At 48.0% G+C, this 19,349-nt stretch overlaps 1 protein-coding gene across 1 annotated transcript in view; it reads right to left on the bottom strand.

Moving 5' to 3' along the window:
- Positions 1-536: 536 nt before the first annotated feature.
- Positions 537-19,349, bottom strand: part of Mb21d2 (Mab-21 domain containing 2) — a 98,850-nt gene continuing 80,037 nt past the window's right edge. The window contains exon 2 of the mRNA XM_041678268.1: positions 537-3,385. Coding sequence (XP_041534202.1) covers positions 2,121-3,385 — 1,265 coding nt within the window. The 3' untranslated portion in view covers positions 537-2,120. The remainder of the gene's footprint in view (positions 3,386-19,349) is intronic.

Raw genomic sequence — 19,349 nt, forward strand, 5'->3', positions numbered from 1 at the left:
ACAGGGTGATACCTGTCAGTACCAACATAAATCAAATGCTTCCTCCTCCGTATCTGGGAGGAATATGTGCTTCTGTCCTGGCTCTCCACAGGGTACATCCCCGGATGGAAGAACTGGGATTGGATGGCACGCCTTCATGTTTGAGACTAAAGAAATGTTGGTTTGTATCCACTGGCTTTTCCAATCAAGAGGCACATCTGGATCTGGGAACCAGCTCTCTAATGAGACTTAATGATGTTTAATATTTGTGTGGAAGGTAAGGGTATACCACTCGGAACATGGGAGGAAAGAACACAGGCGTCTCACTATGTAGACTTCTTCTAAACTAAGGCAGGGGCTGTACTGCCTGACCACCACTTCACTGCTAAGATGAAAACCATTTCAAGCTGGGTGTGGGGATACATAATGGATATCCCAGCACTGAGAGCTCAGGCTGAAAGATCTAGTGTTCCAGGCTAAAAAGAAGGGGCTTCTTAGTGAAAATGGGAAGAAAGACGTGGGGGGAGAGAAGAGGGAGAGAAACTTTGAGATTACAAAGCAATAATGACAACAAGATTCCAAGGCCAGGAGTTTCTTTTTTATTTTTGTTGTTTGACTTGAGATTGTTGATTTATAAGCATATTACATTAATTCCCATGCAAAACTCCAAGACCACGTATGTCTGATTTCAACTGGCCAAAATCCAACCTGTGAGTCTGGACGTTCAAGACCAAAAGCCACCGTGTTGCTTGACTTTTCCATTAGCAGACATCATGGGCCATCTCGATCAGCAGGCCCATTAATGACTCAGACACCGTCTGCCTTCGGGTCACACGAAAACAGAGGCCAACGTCCCGCAGCACCTAAATCTGGTAAATCGTTTCAGTCAGAAAATAGGACTCCTTTATTCCAACACAGCCATTTAGGTATTTCCTGGTTCCTGCTCTACAGGGAAACCTGCTTTGAACAGGCATGGTATCTTCAATTTGGGGATAATTCTGCCTGTCAGTTTCCAGCAAGGTCTCAGGAGAAATAAAAGAGACTTTTAAAAAGGAGAGGGGAAGAGAAAAATCTCTAGAACCCCCAAAGAAATAAATACAAAGACACCCACTTTGTCAAGTATTATCTTCCCAAGTTCTAGCTAGTCAGTGAACAGGTATAAAGCATCAAAAACTTCCATCGGTAAGGCAGGAACCAGATCTACCAAGGAGGGTAAAACGGGACCCACAATTAAAGGAGAACTAGACAAATGCAGAGACTCATTCTATCGACCCAGAGAACTGGACGAAATGAAAAGCGACGACGTTTCCGGAAAGGATGTTAATGTACACTGAAACACACACTGCAGCTATGACAATGGCGAAGACTTCATTAGTGCAAATAACAATTCGAATGGTGTGATCCTTAATAGGATTTAAATAAGGCTTCAAATAATTACAAACACTAAAACTAACATTTGGAAACCTTAATTCTGTTTGGAAAGCTATCAAATCCTCCCTCCAAACCATCCAATATTTGCTGATTCGAGGACAATTACATTCAATGAGGTTGCTCGGAAACGCAATGTGCATCGTTCTCTCTTGAAAGTTTCCGATCCGGTAGAAACGGGAAACTCTTCTGATCAAAGAAAGAAACGTAGCCAGCATGCACAGGGCCTCCAGGTTCTTAGGACTTGCAGATACCCATCTCAGTGAAAACTCAGGAGAAGAACAAGGTCAAAAAGAGAACAAAAGCAGAGAAAGGGTTCGAATATGCAAGAAGGAAGTGTGTTCCCTCAAATCTGGCAACAGATCCACACCGAGTGTGAGGCAGAAAGCAAGAACGAGGATTCATGGGCAGTGTCGTCTATATGGCTCAAGTTCTCCTTAAAAATGACATCATAAAAAACAACAACAACAACAACAAAAACCATGTGACAATAACTAGAAAACAAACAGCAAAAATCAGGCAGAATATGAAATAGTAATAATACTGTTTCAGAGCCTGCACCAGCCTGCAGAACCAGGAAACTTAAAAAAACGTGTCCTTAACAAATCCAATGTAAGCTGGATATGTAAAAACAGAATGACAATATCACAAACCACGCTACACGTTACGGAAGTCTTAGAACCAAGAGGAAGAAGAAAAAAAGGTCAAGTCACTCAGAAAAATTTATCGTCGATTCTGAAATGGGGCCTCGTGACGTCATCGGGGTTAATAAAGACCGAGATGGACTTCCCCGGATTCTCAGTCACTAGCTGCTGCAGTTTTTTGGCCAGGCGGTCATCAGGCTGATTGGGGTCCCCTCCATCCGACTGCGGGGAGGGGATGCTGGTGGTGCTGCCCCGGCGCTGCAGCTTCAGGGTCAGCCGGTTGGCTGCCTTCACGTGCTCGATGGCGGTGCGCAGGTGCTCTGCAGGATCGGAGCGCACGGAGGACAGCTTCCGGGCGTGGAGCATGACCGTCTCCTCCGACAGGTGCTCCAGCATGTTGCATTGAGGGATGAAATAATTAGGGCACATCTTGTTGACCAGACAGTGCTGCAGGTCGTCAATGAGACCCAGCAGAAAGTGGGCTGCATAGTCTTCCTGAGCCAGGTAGCTGGCTGGGAGTCGGTCACAGGCCCAGAGCATCATGCTCCGCAGGTGATAGGGGCTGATAGCCTTGGGCCTTGACAGGAGTTTGATGATGATGGCTTTGCAGGCCTGGTAGGCTTGCATGAGACTACCAGAGATGCACTTCTTCAGCTGCACCTCGCTCCTGGCAAAGGACAGTCGCCACTCATTGTCCTTCTTACCCTTGTAGGAGCAAGCTGGCACCAAGTAAAAGCCACTGATGACCTCTTCCTCAGTAATCTTCCCATCCCAGAAGTGGTTCTCCATAAGCCAGCTCTGGGCCACCGCGGGCCAGCCTTTGAAGGACACCACAGGGACGATGTCGTACAACATGCGACTGCTCCCCACGCCCAGGATGATGGAGATGATGGTCCCGTTTTTTTCCACCTTCTCCACCTTTGGCATCCCTCGCTGGGGTTTCTTCTGTATCTCTGAGAGGACAATGCTGATGGAGTCATAGAACCAGTCAGCCACTTTGGTGGGAGAGAAGAAGTAGTTGGTGGCACCGTTGATGTGATCGGCGATTGTGCAGCAATCTTTCCACTTACTGATCGTCCCCTCATCAAAGAGCCGGAGGCTCAGCCAGGAGTGGCACAGGGCTGAGTGACGCATATCAAGGGTCACAGGCTGATTGCGGTCATGCAGCTTAAGGGCTGGCACCAGGAGGGTAAAGTCCATGTCGTAGTCAGTGCCCCGGGCATAGACATTCAGCTCATCCAGGTCCAGGTCCACCACACCTTCTCGGACTCCTCCGGAGAGCAACAGGTACTCGTTAGCCACCGGAAGTTTCTGATCTAGCTTTTGCACCATTCCTAGGAACAAAAAGAGAAAAAAGACTATTACAGGAAGTACATGGCTAAGATGTGTTAATAGGAAAAAACTCCTACCTCCGTGGAACACACGGGCGCCAAATCAGACCTCAGGCCCTGCACAGGCCCAGCTACCAACACTGCCGAGGGCTTGCCCTTTCCCAGGTGGAAGGGCTCTGTGGGATCATCAGCATGAGCAGGAATACCACTTGGCCATCACCCAGGCCTCCTCTTCCCCAGCCATCCCCCTGAGGAAGGGACTTTTCCACACGCTCAATAGTTCAGGCTGAGAGCTACCATACGTTCCAATACTCTTGACCTTGCATCTCATCCCCTGTGTGTTTCTCGCCGCTGTCCCTGTTCACGCTGAGGCCATCACGTGAAGCCAGCCTCGTGTTTTGCCAAGGCAGTCTCGCTCACCCCGTCCTTCCCCCACAGTGGACAGTTCTCAGTGTGACTGCAGAGACTTTCAAAGGACAATGTGTTCCTCTCTCTACCACATTGTCTGAACTCTCCTCCTGGCACCTGCCCAGAGTTTACCAAAGCCACGGTGTGTGTGGCTATGGTGACTTTGTGGGTAAGTCAAGGCAGTGTTCTGAAACAGCACCGGGGGCAATGGTTCTTTCTCCCTGGCATGTGCTATTTCCACTAACAGTAACAAAGTGAAGGCTGGGGATGCAGCCCAGGGGGAGAGGCTTTGCCAAAGCATGTGCAAGGCTCTAGGTTTGGGACCCAGCATTACAAACACATGCATAAAGTAATAAACAGGCAAAAATCCTTCATGATTTGGAAATAAACAGGTCAGAGGAAGAGGGGAAAGGAGGAAAAAGAAGAGCATACATACACACACACACACACACACACATAAATATGTATACTATATATGTGTGAGTGTGTGTATGGAAAGATCATAATGAAACCCACTGTTTTGTACAATAAATACGCTAACAATTTTTAAAGAACAAGAATCACTGATGAAGAAAATTGGTGGTTTTATTGAATCTCACTCTGTCAATCACCAGAAAGATTTTGTTTCCCATCGTTGGGGTGACAGGTGGACTCCTCTGCTCACACTCAAGTCAGGAGGCTGATGTCAGGAAAAGCACTCTGTCTTCCCTTCTACCTGCCCTTCCTGGCTCCCACCCAGGAGTACAGATGCTGGAAATGTTCTTCAGTAAACATCCCTAACCCTATCTCAGAGGTTACTCCTGAGGTCCCCCAGCTGTGGCATGGCAACCTACCCAGGCAAGCACAGGCTGAGGATCCCCAGCCATGACACTGCCCCCTACCCAGGCAAACACAGGCTGAGGATCCCCAGCCATGACACTGTCCCCTACCCAGGCAAGCACAGGCTGAGGATCCCCAGCCATGACACTGCCCCCTACTCAGGCAAGCACAGGTTGAGGACCCCCAATTGTGACACCTCATCCTACCCAGGCAAGCATGGGCTTCTCTGAAAACCACACAGAGAAATTTTATCTTCCTTTCAATATGAAGAAAGCCAAATTAGCAACAGGTAGCTAAAAATCCCCAAGGCAGTTGTTACTGTGTTTCAATATCAACCTCCTCTTTTTGTAATGTAAGACTACTGACCCCAGGATTTAGTCATAAAAGGATCAGATTGAGCTCTCTGCTTTCAAAGTATGTTACGAACTCTGCTTTGGAGTCTAACAGCTTTTTTCTTTTTTTAAAAAGTAGACTTGTGTGAAATATTAACTAAAAAGCTCCCTTCTCCTTCTGCTGGCCTGGAGATGCTGTGGCCCTTGCACCTGGTGTACATATCCCTAGGGGTTGGGAAGCGGGAGTGTGGTAAGCTAAAACTCCCTTTCGCCCTCTGCTGGACTGGGGAAGTAGCGGCGTTTACCAGCTGCATACACTCTGCCAGCCACATAGGAGTCTTCACTTCTAACAGCTGCATCCACACTTAATTAAAATAAACTTTTCTTCTTAAGAAGGCAATATAAAGTGCTTGGCTAAACTATAGAATTCAGGAGTTAGGCTGGTTTTGAACACTGCTTCTCTCAAAAGATGCAGAACTTCAGCAGCTCAGGGAGCTATAGTCTCAGAAGCTGGGAACTCACTTGTTAAGGCAGCATTCATCCCATGATGACCACACTTCCATCTGGCCTTCTTGAGCCTGCTAGCCTGCAGTTCTATAAAACCGTGACGACAAACCAGAGCCCTCCCAGCCCTATCCACTCCCAGCAATCCTCTTTGCAAACTTGTCCGGCTTATGTTTAAGCCAAGCTGAGATGGTATTAGCTATCATATCAGACAGATTGCCAGGGCTGGGAATGGACACAGAGGGGGGCGGTGCGGGGGGAGGGGGTAGTTCACTGCACCGGTGGATGGGAGGTTGGTTACTCTGAACAGATTCACTTTTGCTATTAGTCACATCTGACCTCAGATCAGAGCACCAGAGGAAGCACCAGCTTTCCCGAGTTGGCCCTCCCAAGAAGCACTGGCTTCTATTTGTTCCTAAGAAACTCTACAGTAAGGCCATCTTCCCATAGTCCTTCAGGTCAATGATTCTCAGCTTTCCCAATGTTGCAACCCTTTAACACAGTTCCTCCAGTCATGGTGATCCCAACCATAAAATTGTTTTTGTTGCTACATCATGACTGTAATTTTGCTGCAATATTGTTTGGAGATAGAGGTCTGCTCTACGCTTTGGCTTCTTCTTACTGTGTAGTTTCTACTGACGAAGACGTTAATGTTACTCTTGACAGACAAGGAGCTCTCAAGCTTAGGGAGTGAGCGCCACACCACCTTCAGAACATCAAGTTAAAGAAGAGAGGTAAGCCCACCTCCCTAAGTCCCAGTGGATAACATCTGCCACACCACACAACTTTAGGAAGTGATTCAGTTCAGAACGGCCCGTTGAAACAGAGACCTGAAACCAATTTAACTCCATCATTCGCATACAGAGTGCTAGACTGTTAGCATCATAGCATAAGACACAGAGTCCTATCTTCAAAGCCGCCATTTAATAAATACTATGTGGGTACGTGGTATCAGTGTCTAGGTAGAGGGTCCTTTAAACACGCGCGCACACACACACACACACACACACACACACACACACAATGCTGGAAAAGAGTTGTAAAGTTTTAACGTCTTGTAACTATAGTTACACGAGATACATTATCTTTGGTTAGGTACATAAGTATCTTGTATGATCTCAAAATATTGCTGGTTTGGGATAAGTATGCTACCACTTTCTTGTCTTCAACTCCTGTGACACACACACACAATTAAACAAACAGAGCCTTCTCTGAGCAGTGACTCTTAAATGATGGGCACAGTGTGGGACGGTGGTGAAAAAACCCTGTGACTCTGAGACACCCCCTAGGGTGACAGTGCCCTGGGCTGATAGACACTGAGAACACGCCTGTGAGGATATCACAGCTTCTACTCTGCAGGAAGACACACCTTTGTCACACTTACTCGAGATCCTAAGCAGCATCCTTAGAGGTGGGCAGGGCTATCTTTTTCTAGGAGCATCACCAGCTACAGAATTCTTAATGGTCCAGTGTGTAGGCTTTGGCATCTCTCGTTCATATCCAGAAAATAATCTGTCTAAGGTCTCTGCTGTCTGTCTTTCTGTCTGCCTGTCTGACTACCTGTCTGTGGGAGGTATGTGGGTAGAGGGGGATATAAAAAAATCAAACACCCAGGATTCTGAGAAACAACTCACTGAAGGCTTACGTGACATAAGGGAACACTGCCCCCTTCTCGTACATGCTACAGAGGTCAGAGTGTCACATGCATACTGGTCTTTCCGTAACAAGGACCTGGCTTGACTCGAATGCAAAGTGGCTCAGAAAGGAAGCAGCCCAGCTCAGCTCTCCTGACAAAGCACTGGCTTTGTATTTTTTGCTGTTGGAAGCTTTACTGTGACCTTGGACCAATAACAACAGATCATATCTAGCTACCTACATTTATCAAGAAAGAATGGACCCAACTGGCCTTGAAAATGCCATTAATATTCTCCCAATACATAGACTGCACAATGCTGAAAACACAGAGGGTCTGGTGGGGCCGCTCAGCTCTCCAACCATCTCCTAGTGACTGCTAACGCTCTCATTACGGTTAAGATTGTATAAGCCAATGCGTCAGTTTTATTTTGCACAATTGCTTTGACAACTTCCCGTAGCTTCACTTTAACACTTTAAAACTCCAGGCAGGGCTAGGGTCATGACTATTCAGTAGTGTATATACATGAGAAGGAATACCGAAAAGATGTTCCCCCTCAAGGAACTTCCTTGGTCTTTGTCCATTTTGACCCTGATCCATATACATGAGTACTGGGACCAGAAGGAGAGGCCTGGGAGGGTGTCCTGGGATTGTCATTTACAATTTAGATGAGCCCGATAAGATATTTAACCTTCCAGAGCTTCCAATTCCTTATTTAAGCAAAGACACAAACCACCATTATAGAGCGGATACCAAGTATCTAAGCATATAACAGACATAATTCATTTTACTCGTATGTGCTCCTGTTTCCACCACCTATAAGCACAGCAAACGAGACTCACTCCATCGAGTGGGTTTGAACATCTAATTAAAGCCATCTAACAGAAGCCTCTAGCACATTCAAGGCACACAAAAGATTAGATGAAGTGAAATGAACAGTGTAGCCTCGCCTATGGATATAACAAGACTTCTACTGGCCCAGGGACGTGTCGTTGGGTGGCACCATGTTGGTGGACAGGTAGTTTGGCAAACAGAAGGCGAGCTGGATTCACCAGTCTGCCTGTGATCTGTGGACTTGGAAGCCTTGATCCGGACTAAAGATAGCCTTTTCACCACCTATGATAGCGACAGGCGGGCTCTGAGGTCCTCTTGTTCCTAAACCAGTTAGTAACAAAGCATACCTGGCATGCAAATTAGCAGAGCCAACGAAAGCTAAGCCATAGCTAAGTCCAGCAACTCCTGGGAGTCAAGGTTTTATTTACCCATGTCTAAGACAGACTTCGGAATCGGAAGACAACTGCTTGTGCAATGTATCAGGTCTTTCAGTCGGTTTTAAAGCCTCATTAATTACACCACGACTCCCAGAAGGGCTGGCAGCACACATGTATAAAATGGTATACTGTTGTCAAGGAGTCAAGTAGGGCAAAGGGAACAAAAAGCCTCGCTATTTCATTATTTTCCTTTCAAATTGAAGTTCCGAAAGTCGGTGGCCTTTTCAAAGCCTTCGAAGCTACTGTAGAGAGCAGGAGGGTTTCAAATCTGCAGGTGTACCATGACCATGACTAAGCTCGCTTTTCTTAAAACTGCAAAATAACGACTCTAAGTCTGTAAGGTACCCATGGTGAAACACAAAGCACACAGCTGGCAATTAGCGCTCGGTTGCTCAGTTATCAGTCAGCCAGTACCCCAGGAGTCGAAACTTGTACAGGGACATACATCAGCAGCACTTTCCTCACCAAGGAACACTGAGCTCAGTTTGGAGGATACACAAAAAGCACGGCTTCTGTAACTCAGAACTTACTGGCGAGACTCGTGGATCTTGGCTTCACACAGCCATGTTCAAGAATGAAGAATACTCATTCCTCAGCAGCAAAGACAGACAGCAGAAGAAAGAGCCAGTGTCAGTGTGGTGCCAAGTGACTGTGTTAGAACAGGAAGATGGGTCGGAGACCACATGCAACAGAGTCGAAAACCTCATCAGAGACCTTCAGACTTAAGTTAGCAGGTCCAGCCACCTTTGCAAAGGAACCAGGAGGCCACTTTCCACTGCTTTCTCTTGGGGTTGTGTATGCGAACTTTTGAGTTAGTCACTCCGAAATGGGAAAGTTGAGCTTAGTGGGGAAGGAAAAGGACTCAGAATTTGTTCAATTTAATCATGCATGGGATATAAGTATTACACCCACAGACACTGGGGATAGCGGGGTCAAGAGAAATGGTCTCCCACGCATAACGCTTATGGTTTTGCAAGGAAGCCAGATGCTGGTTGTATCCATCAGGAGAGCTGAGAATGTGCTGGGTAGTAAACGCAGCATCTCAAGAGACGTGAACAACAGTGTTCTGCTTTCCAGTCCTAATTGTATTGCCAAGGGTAAATTGAGGGTTCTCCTGCTGTGTCCCCAGTGTGCTCCCCAGTCCTTCTGCAGCAGTGACAGGCAATTCCTGCCCTGTGACAGTTTCCTGCTTCCAGGGCCTCCTGCTGATCCAACCACACCAGAAAGTCCAGGAGCCCATCCCACAGCACAGCCTGGGAGGCGTCCCCTCCCCATGTGGGAGAGGATGGGGATCTCGGTGATTCTAAGTTCTCACAGCTTCCTAGAGAGTCCAGAAGAAAACCCCTGCCCTCCTCAGCTTACCTGTCACCTGGCTGACTTTTCTTCCTTCTCAGCTGCTTCCTGCCCTGGCCCCAGTACCGCCACAAGGAACTGACACCTCTCAGAGGCCCTACTGACCACAACAGCAGTCAATCAGGCCAGCAGTGATGAGCTCCTTGTTATATCCAGTTAGCACATGGAATGTCTCCCTGCTCTATGCCTTACCAAATGAGACCTGAGAAAAACTGTCCCCAAAGGTCACTGGGCACTCAGATCGGCAAGCATGTGTTCGATATGTTTTAGTTAGCATCTAGTCTGTTTATTTACTACCACATGGATGATCTAATTCTGCTGACCAGTCAACAGCATTGGATTTTCTGGATCGTTTTCAGAGCATGAGGAGTTCATGTCCTCCTTTGGTAAGGGTTTAATGTTCTCCTTCGGTACAGGTCTCATGTCCTTCTTAAGTAAGGGTCTCCCATCTCCCTTAAAGGGTTTCACATCCTCCTTAGGTATGGGTCTTATGTACACCTTAGCTATGGGCCATTCCTACTTCAGTATGGAGTGAACCATGGAGCCTTGCAGGGTGTGTGTGTATGAGACAAAGGAGGCAGCTTCCACCTTGTCCCCGTTCCTCTGAATTCTGTGAACGAATTCCAAATGCACATTCCATCTCTCCGTTTTCTCTCATGCCAATTATTAACTATTCAGTGACCCACTGGGTCCCCTGTCTGTGAACCTATGCATCTGCTAACAATGTAAGTTCTGCAGATATAAACTGCATCAATGAACAGATCATATACCCTGGAGTGAGCTGTCCTTACAGAGGATGAAACTGGTGGGTAAAACGCTCTAGAATGTCAGTGTTAATCTGCTCAGCCAGACAGTCATTTTATTTTATTTTTTTTATTGAGAAAAGGAGAAAAAAAAAAAAACAAGTTTCCGCCTCCTCCCAGCCTCCCATTTCCCTCCCCCTCCTCCCACCCTTCTCCCCTCTCCCTTCTCCTCTCCCCCTCCCTCTCCAGTCCAAAGAGCAGTCAGGGTTCCTGGCCCTGTAGAAAGTCCAAGGTCCTCCCCCCTCCGTCCATGTCTAGGAAGGTGAACATCCAAACTGGCTAGGCTCCCACAAAGCCAGCACATTAAGTAGGATCAAAACCCCCTGCCATTGTCCTTGGCTTCTCATCAGCCCTCATTGTTCGCCATGTTCAGAGAGTCCAGTTTTCTCCCATGCTTTTTCAGTCACAGTCCAGCTGGCCTTGGTGAGCGGTCATTTTCACACGTCATAATAAATTGTATCTCATCCATATCCCCAAGCAAAAGCATCAGACGGACAAGAGAAGCCCATTAATGGAGCGACTTTGAAACAATCTAAAGCCACAGCCTTTTAATGAGAGGGGAACAGTCAAAAGCCATGGAAGTACTCCCTCTTGTTTTCTGATGGCTTCCACTCCGAGACACTCCAAAGCACCAATTCCCAAGCAGCAGTGCCAGCAAGCGTTGGGTGATTACAGTGTGATCGATATTCTAATTCCCAGTAACCACCAATAGGTGGCACCCGTGCTCCATCCATTTACTAAGCAGTATCGCTGGCTCCCAAATCAGCAAATCCTCAAAGAAAAGCTGGAGGCAACCAGAAACTTACCAGAGGGAGATGCCCCTGTAGGGGTCAGTTTAAAACCATCACCCTCGATCTCGTAGCTTCAGAGAACCTAGATCAGGGTTTCTCAATCTGTGGGTCTTACCTTAGAGGTCAAATGACGCTTGCCTGGGTTGCCTTAAGACCACGAGAAAACACAGACATTTACATTATGTAGCAAGATTACAGTTATGAAGTAGCAATAAAAATAATTTTATGGTTGGGGGTCATCACAACAAGAGGGGTCACAGGGTTAGGAAGGCTGAGAACGGAGGTTCGAGATGCCTCCTGATTCGTAACTGACATTTATGTCCTGAGAAAGGAAAAGCCTAGTGTGGGGTTGCAGCTCCATCGACAGAGCCAAGGCCAAGAGGTTCAGAAGGAGTTCCTCACCTAGCAAGGGAAGACACAGGCTCCTGGACGCTGAGCAGCAAGTCAGGGCAAGCACGCTCACCTAGCTCTTTGACCTCATTTAGACTGAAACTAATGGGTCCTCCCCATCGTTATTTTAGAAGAAGGAAAGAAGGATATGTCATCTGGGTATCTCCCCAAGGTGCCAATGTGTTTTACAACAATGGGCTCAAAGGTCAAACGGAGAGTGGGCATCTACGGATGGTATTCCTGTCATGTCTAGACTAACTGTATACAGAGGGCCAACAGGTCCTTATTACCCAGGGAAATAAACACACACACATCACTCCTGGGGGGGGGGAGCTGCTTTTAAGTGTTAATAATCATATATTTAACAACTATTAACCAGTTTTCCATATGATTTATTAATAAATACCCTGCCTTTACTTTTATCTCAAATATAAATATTCCCTACTTGTTTCTAAGCAAAACGATATCCTAAGTTCCTCCAATTTGAAAATAAAATTGATGAAGTTAATGTGCTTCAAGACTTTCCCACAGCATAAGGCTGGCATGCTAAAGCTCAGACTAGGACATGCACACCCACATGTACAAGCTAAGTGGGGGACGGCCAGACAAGCTCCAGGGCAAACAGTCCCAGGAAAAGGTGCCTAAATTCCAACTGGTAACAAAGAACAGAATCGTTTTCAAGACAGAATGGGCTACCTGATAATTACGTTCAATATCAGGAACAAAACATACTTCATTGTTTGAGTTTGAAGATGCTTGCATGAAAGAAAGAAAGGCTACTGAAAACAATCAGCAATGTCCTCGATGGAGGTGCACTGGTACAGGTTAGAGGCACAGGCGATCTTGGAAGAAGGCTGTATCTCAAATCCGCATCTGCCACATAAAAGAAAGCAAAGGCCAACCCGAAGGCCACCCTTCTGATGCTTACACGGGAAGTGGTATGAGAGCCTAGCTTCTCTGCACTGCGCTCCCCAACCGATGAAGAGCTGTGGCCACCATTCCAGCTAGACACCAACAATGATTCTGAGAGGAGCATGTACCCATGGGTCCTTCGACTCTCCTGTCATCTGACCAAGCAACAAGCTGGAGATCCCAGATTCCAGGGAGTGGAGCTTAATACAAATGTGCATTGCCCACATAAAGAATGGATGAGCTGTTACTGGAGCCAAATCTGACTCCCGGTATTATGACCAACTGCCATGGTACAGATCAGAACGCAGGAGCACACAGCCAAAGAATGCCAGAGTATCGAACTGGCAACCCAGAGCTCTTTCCACATCCCCCCCCCCCCCGTGTGTGTGTGTGTGTGTGTGAAACTTTTGAGTCTCCATGTTTTACTTCAAAGTGCAGAAACACAACCTTTCAGGAGATGTGTGTTTCAAACTGTCAAATACAGAGGTTTCTCCCCCAATTTTTAACCAAAGTTTAACTGTACAGAATCAGGACTGTGCGAGCAGAGAGGCTACTCTCTGGATTATGGAAGGAGGATATAAGAGAGACATTTGGAAGTACAGCTGTGATAAAAATCTCAGGGCAAAACAGAAGCCGCTTCAACTGCGAACTCACTCCCATCTCTAACTTCCCAGGTGTCCACTTTTCTTTAGGAGGAAACAGAGCCATGTGCTTTGCCAGGGTTTTCCCGATGGTTATGTCTGCCCTCATCTTTATCTCCTTCACCAGCCAGAGAGGGGCCAATCCATCGTCAGCCTGCACAGAGTGCTTGCGCTGAGTGTCCTCCAGGAGAACTGGCGGACACTCTACCCTGAAGATGGGTCAAGGAGTATCAAGTGTGTGGATTGGCAGCACAGCGACAGCCTGTGGGGATAGCACAATTACAGCGCCAACCTTGAAACCAAAGACACAGATGAAATCGTCCAGCTCCACCCAGGTCTACAGTTTCCAAGGCCATTAGCAGCTGAATTCTGACCCAAAGGAGTAAACACAGGCCTGCACCACATTCACACTGGGCGCCATTCAATGCAGTTAAGTAGAAAAACGAGTACAGGGTTGAGAAAAGTCATTGAAGGAGATAATCCCTGCTGTGGTCTAACTGTGATGCAGAAATCCAAGATGGTGGCAAAAGCATCCAGATCTATTTTTTTTCTTATATAAATGTAACAGCTTCCAACGTTGAGATAAAACGTTGAAATTCTAAGTCTTGAAAGGGAGAAGAAAGGGCCTGGGGAGAAATCCTCCAGCAAAAAAAATTCTGATAATTTTTGTTCTAGCCACTGGAGGGTGCATTTTACTCAGTCTCCACTCGAGGGCGCCACTTCCTAACTTTTCATTACAGTTGGACAGGCTCAAGCCCAACAAAGAGGTGCCTGAAAAACTCCTAAAGGTTTGACATAATTTTGTATAATTCATATGTGATTTTACTGATATGCTTTGATAAATGTGTCAGGATACTGTGCTTTGTGCTGGTGAACCTGACACCTGGAGGCAGTTTGCAGCAAACCCCCTTTAATGGGATGTTGCAGATTCAGGATGAAAAGAGGCCGACGGAAGATGCCCTGCAGGTAATGTGGATGGCGTCAGCCACACGTTCTGAATCCAGGAGCACAGACAGGCATCAAATTTATGTGCTTTGCAGGATTTGGATAAACTATTTAACTGCATTGTGTGGAGGCTGCTGTGTGCAGGTGCACGTGTGTGTGTGGAGGCTGCTGTGTGTGCAGGTGCACGTGTGTGGAGGCTGCTGTGTGCAGGTGCACGTGTGTGTGTGGAGGCTGCTGTGTACAGGTGCACGTGTGTGTGTGTAGGCTGCTGTGTGCAGGTGCACGTGTTTGTGTGGAGGCTGCTGTGTGTGCAGGTGCACGTGTGTGGAGGCTGCTGTGTACAGGTGCACGTGTATGGAGGCTGCTGTGTGTGCAGGTGCACGTGTGTGGAGGCTGCTGTGTGTGCAGGTGCACGTGTGTGGAGGCTGCTGTGTGTGCAGGTGCACGTGTGTGGAGGCTGCTGTGTGTGCAGGTGCACGTGTGAGGAGGCTGCTGTGTGCAGGTGCACGTGTGTGGAGGCTGTGTGTGCAGGTGCACATGTTTGTGTGGAGGCTGCTGTGTGTGCAGGTGCACGTGTGTGGAGGCTGCTGTGTGCAGGTGCACGTGTGTGGAGACTGCTGTGTGCAGGTGCACGTGTGAGGAGGCTGCTGTGTGTGCAGGTGCACGTGTGTGGAGGCTGTGTGTGCAGGTGCACGTGTTTGTGTGGAGGCTGCTGTGTGTGCAGGTGCACGTGTGTGGAGGCTGCTGTGTGCAGGTGCACGTGTGTGGAGACTGCTGTGTGCAGGTGCACATGTGTGGAGGCTGCTGTGTGTGCAGGTGCACGTGTGTGGAGGCTGCTGTGTGCAGGTGCACTGCGTGGAGGCTGCTGTGTGTGCAGGTGCACATGTGTGGAGACTGCTGTGTGCAGGTGCACATGTGTGGAGGCTGCTGTGTGTGCAGGTGCACGTGTGTGGAGGCTGCTGTGTGCAGGTGCACGTGTGTGGAGGCTGCTGTGTGTGCAGGTGCACGTGTGTGGAGGCTGCTGTGTGTGCAGGTGCACGTGTGTGGAGGCTGCTGTGTGCAGGTGCACATGTGTGGAGGCTGCTGTGTGTGCAGGTGCACGTGTGTGGAGGCTGCTGTGTGTGCAGGTGCACTGCGTGGAGGCTGCTGTGTGCAGGTGCACTGCGTGGAGGCTGCTGTATGAAGGTGCACGTGTGTGGAGGCTGCTGTGTGTGCAGGTGCACGTGTGTGCAGGCCAGCGGCTGATGTCAGGTGTCCTCTCCAGTCACCATCGACCTTAAATATGTTAAGACAAGGTCTCCTGCTGTCCATGGACTTAATCAATCTGCGGGCTGGTGAGCTCTCGCGACCTCCCTGTCTCCAGCTCCTCAGTGCTGGAGTTGGAGATGGGCAGTCACACCTGGCACTCTAGGTGGGTACAAGGATTCTGGACTCCGCTCAGTGGTGCAAAGCATGTTACTCGTTCCTCCCCAGGCCCCACTGACTTTCCCAACTTCAGTTTCTTCATTTCTAAAAATGTGGAGTTAATACTATCTATGTCACATGGCTCCTGTCACACTTGATTAAAAGTTTCATAAAGCTTTTTGTGCCATTTCTGGAGCTTGGAGGATTCTGGGAAAATAAGAAAATTCTTTGTTGAATATGATTCTATTCATACTACTCAGGTCAATGAACAGCACTGACTTTTAGCATTAACTGAACATGTGGATTCGTCGTGTGTGTGTGTATGTATGTGTGTGTATGTGTGTGTGTGTATGTGTGTATATGTGTGTGTATTTGTGTGTGTATGTGTGTGTATGTATGTGTGTATGTATGTGTGTGTATGTATGTGTATGTGTGTGTATGTATGTGTGTGTGTGTATGTGTGTGTATGTGTGTATATGTGTGTGTGTTTGTGTGTGTATGTGTGTGTATGTATGTGTATGTATGTGTGTGTGTATGTGTGTGTGTGTGTGTGTGTGTGTGTGTGTATTAGCTTATTTTCTACCTATTCAGTCAGTTCCCTTCTCTTCTGTGGTGCATGGGCTCTGGCTTGTGCCACATGCATGGTTGTGCTAGAGAATTTGTTAGGATCCGACTGGCTGGGCCTGCTCCTTAACTATCTGCTTTGGTGGGCTTGCTCCTAGACTATCTGCTTTGGCAGGTTTGGACAATTGGCATTTCTAGTAATTTCCCAGGTAGCAGAGGCTGCCAGTCAAGGACCGCACTCCGAGGAACCCCGCATGAGCACGGCTGCAGAATTTAGCATCAACTGTGTGACAGAAGAGAAACCAGAACAATGATCTCGGACCGCAGCCCTAACCTTCCAGCGATTCACTGTGACGAGGGCAGGCCTGGCCATCCATTTTCTCCTTTGCTCCATACGGAGGAGTCATATCTAGGGATGAGGTCAAAACAGAGTCAAAGAAGGAGAGGGATAAACCAAGACCTAAAAAGAAAATCAGCTGGGCCCATGGGCTGACACGGGACAGCACAGTCCTGGGAAGAGGCGGGCAGGAGGTTGAGGAGTTCAAGGTCATCCTCTCAGGTAGGCTAAAGTTGCCCTACCTCAGAAGATGAAGGGGAGGAGGAAAAGGAAAAGAAGGAGAGGGAGAGAGAAAGGAGGGAGGGGGAAGAGAAGGGGGTGGGGAAAAAGATGGGAGAGAAGGCGGAGGAGGAAGAGAAAGCAGCCATTACATTGCTGTTCTTAGTGTATCTTGCCCACTATAAGTAGTCAAAACACGGCACCTACCTCAAACACGTGCCCCGGCCCTTAAACCAGCGCTTGAGCAGGAACTGGAGCTCCAGGCACCATGGTCAACACCATCGGCCCACTTGGGGCCAAGAACAAGGCACTTCCACTCCAAGTCCAGAGAACACCCAACAGCGCTCTGAGAAGCGCCTGTCTTGCCCATTACCAGTCGCGGGCATCAAGAGTGCCCAGCTTCTGCCTCCCGTGCAAACGTATTTAAACCCAGGTCACTTCGCAGTACCGTTACTGCTGAAGGCGACATACCTGTCATCAAGAGACGGGTACACCCGAGTTGGGCATCATCAATTCAGCTGTCAAACATCTGACATCCTGTCTCCCATCACCACCACACAGCAGCATCCCCAACAGGGCTTCTAAGGACAGGCTCCAGACACAACACAGCCTGCATATGCCCTCTGGCTGTGCCCCATCCTTGCAGCCTAGACCTCCCACGCTCAGGCCCATCTCATTCCACTCCTTGCCTAGACTTGTGTGCTCCCTGAGCTGCTGTCCCAGAAAGGATTCCCCAGAATATGTCACCCAATCAAACACTGGCTTGGGGATTCAACTTCCCAATCTTTTTTTCACACTCTCTTTTGTTTTCAGTCTCTGTTTTGCCCCGTATCCTTGACTACTGAAATCATGCTAACTCTACCTCCTGGAGAAGCTTTTCATCTCCTAGCAATCTACCATCTTTCTTCTCTGCACAGCACTTTGCGTAGGATGATATCTTATAAGATTTACAGTGTGACCAAACCATGCATTTCATCAGGATGGAGACTGCTGTTCTATGTCCTCTTGTGTTCTTAGCTGTTGGTCATTGTGTCCTACAAACAGCCCTTCGTATAACACGAACTGACGCGGACAGGACTGGAGAACTGGGCAGTTCTGTCAACACGCTTCAAGCACTGTCATTTCATATACAACTTTCCAAGAATGCTAAGATCTTGTACAACCAAGGAATAAGAGTAAGCAAACTGCACGCTAACACAGCAGTACACAGCCCCCCCCCCCCCCCCCCCCGGAGAGCGATGCCCATGGTCTTCCTAGCCAGGCTGCACCCAATGTTCAGGGAACTGGTTCCCTTTCTATTCAGTCTATTCTTGTCCCCAAATTCCAACATCTAAGTCTTTTTCTAACAGGCCATGGTGTATGGATATTTTGTGTGTCTGCGTGTGCATGTGTAGGTGTCTGTATACTAAGGCAGGATCATAGTATATAGTTCTGACTGGGCTGGAAACTCAAGGCATAGACCAGGTTGGCCTTAAACTTACAGAGATCCATCTGGGTCTGCTTCCTGAACCTTCGACCAACTTTTAAAGGTAAAGCCCTATGTTGGCATGGTATTTATTTGTTAGTATTTGCTAATTGTTTTCACTAGTTTTCTGGCTGTAAATTCAATCGCCCATGACCCAATCTTTCCAACAAGCTACATTAGTTTGGAAATGCAAGCTTGCAGAACACGCTGATGTCAGGACATTGTCCACAGTAGTTTTTGCATAAATGCCTGGGCCACACTCCACACAGCCAGGGAGAGAAGGCAGAATTTCCTTGCCTGTGGGTTGTGCAGGGCAGCTGGGGTTGGGGCAGGGGTGAGCCTCTCTGCTAGAAGCTGTAGCTTCCAGAAGGAACGATCTTGATTCCGACCGACTAACCCAAGCTAACAGGGGCACAGAGTGGCTCTGAGCTTTCCTAGAGAGCTGAGAGTTGGCAGAATGCTGATGCCAGAGCTACCCACCTCCCAATTCTGCCCCAGTGCTTACCAAAGATCCTCTCTATTCCGAGCACTGTGGGAGGAGGGGCCCCAATTCCCTACCTCTAATCATTTCAGGGCTCTCTAAAAGATTTCCTTTTGGCCAACTTTCCTCCCTGTTCAACTAATTCTACCCGTATCCAGACATGCCAAGGCAGAGACAGCATCTGAGACACCAGGCCCTTCAGCCAGTGCTCTACAGACAAGCCCTGGTAAGCCCCGGGTCCAATGCAGGACACCGGGGCCCAGCCGCATCTGACCAGGAGTGATGTCAATTCTCCTACACACTCCTCTGCTTCTTTAACTGCCAATGAACTTCCTGAACAAAATGGCCTGTCATTTTCTGACTTTTCAAAAGTCTCTGAATAAAACATATGTTTGCTTTACGGTGTTAAGAGAACAGGGGGAGAGATGCTGTGTTTAAAACATACAATACGCCGAGGCTGGAGAGAGAGTGAGCTGCTCAAAGCCACACCCCTCTTCCAGAGTGACCAACTTCACTTTTCAGCACCCACGCGGGCAGCTCACAATCACCAATAAGCCCAGCTCCAGAGGGTCTGACACCACACAGGGGCCTCTATCTACACAGAGACATACACATATACACAGGTGGTTTTCAAAAAATATTACTTTGGTCAGGCTGGTTGGCACCAATCAGGAGGCTGGCAAAGAGGATTGCTA

This window comes from Microtus oregoni, unplaced genomic scaffold (assembly GCF_018167655.1).
Source record: "Microtus oregoni isolate MIOR12 unplaced genomic scaffold, Mior012 000029F_ref0000214, whole genome shotgun sequence".
Classification (NCBI taxonomy): Eukaryota; Metazoa; Chordata; class Mammalia; order Rodentia; family Cricetidae; genus Microtus; species Microtus oregoni.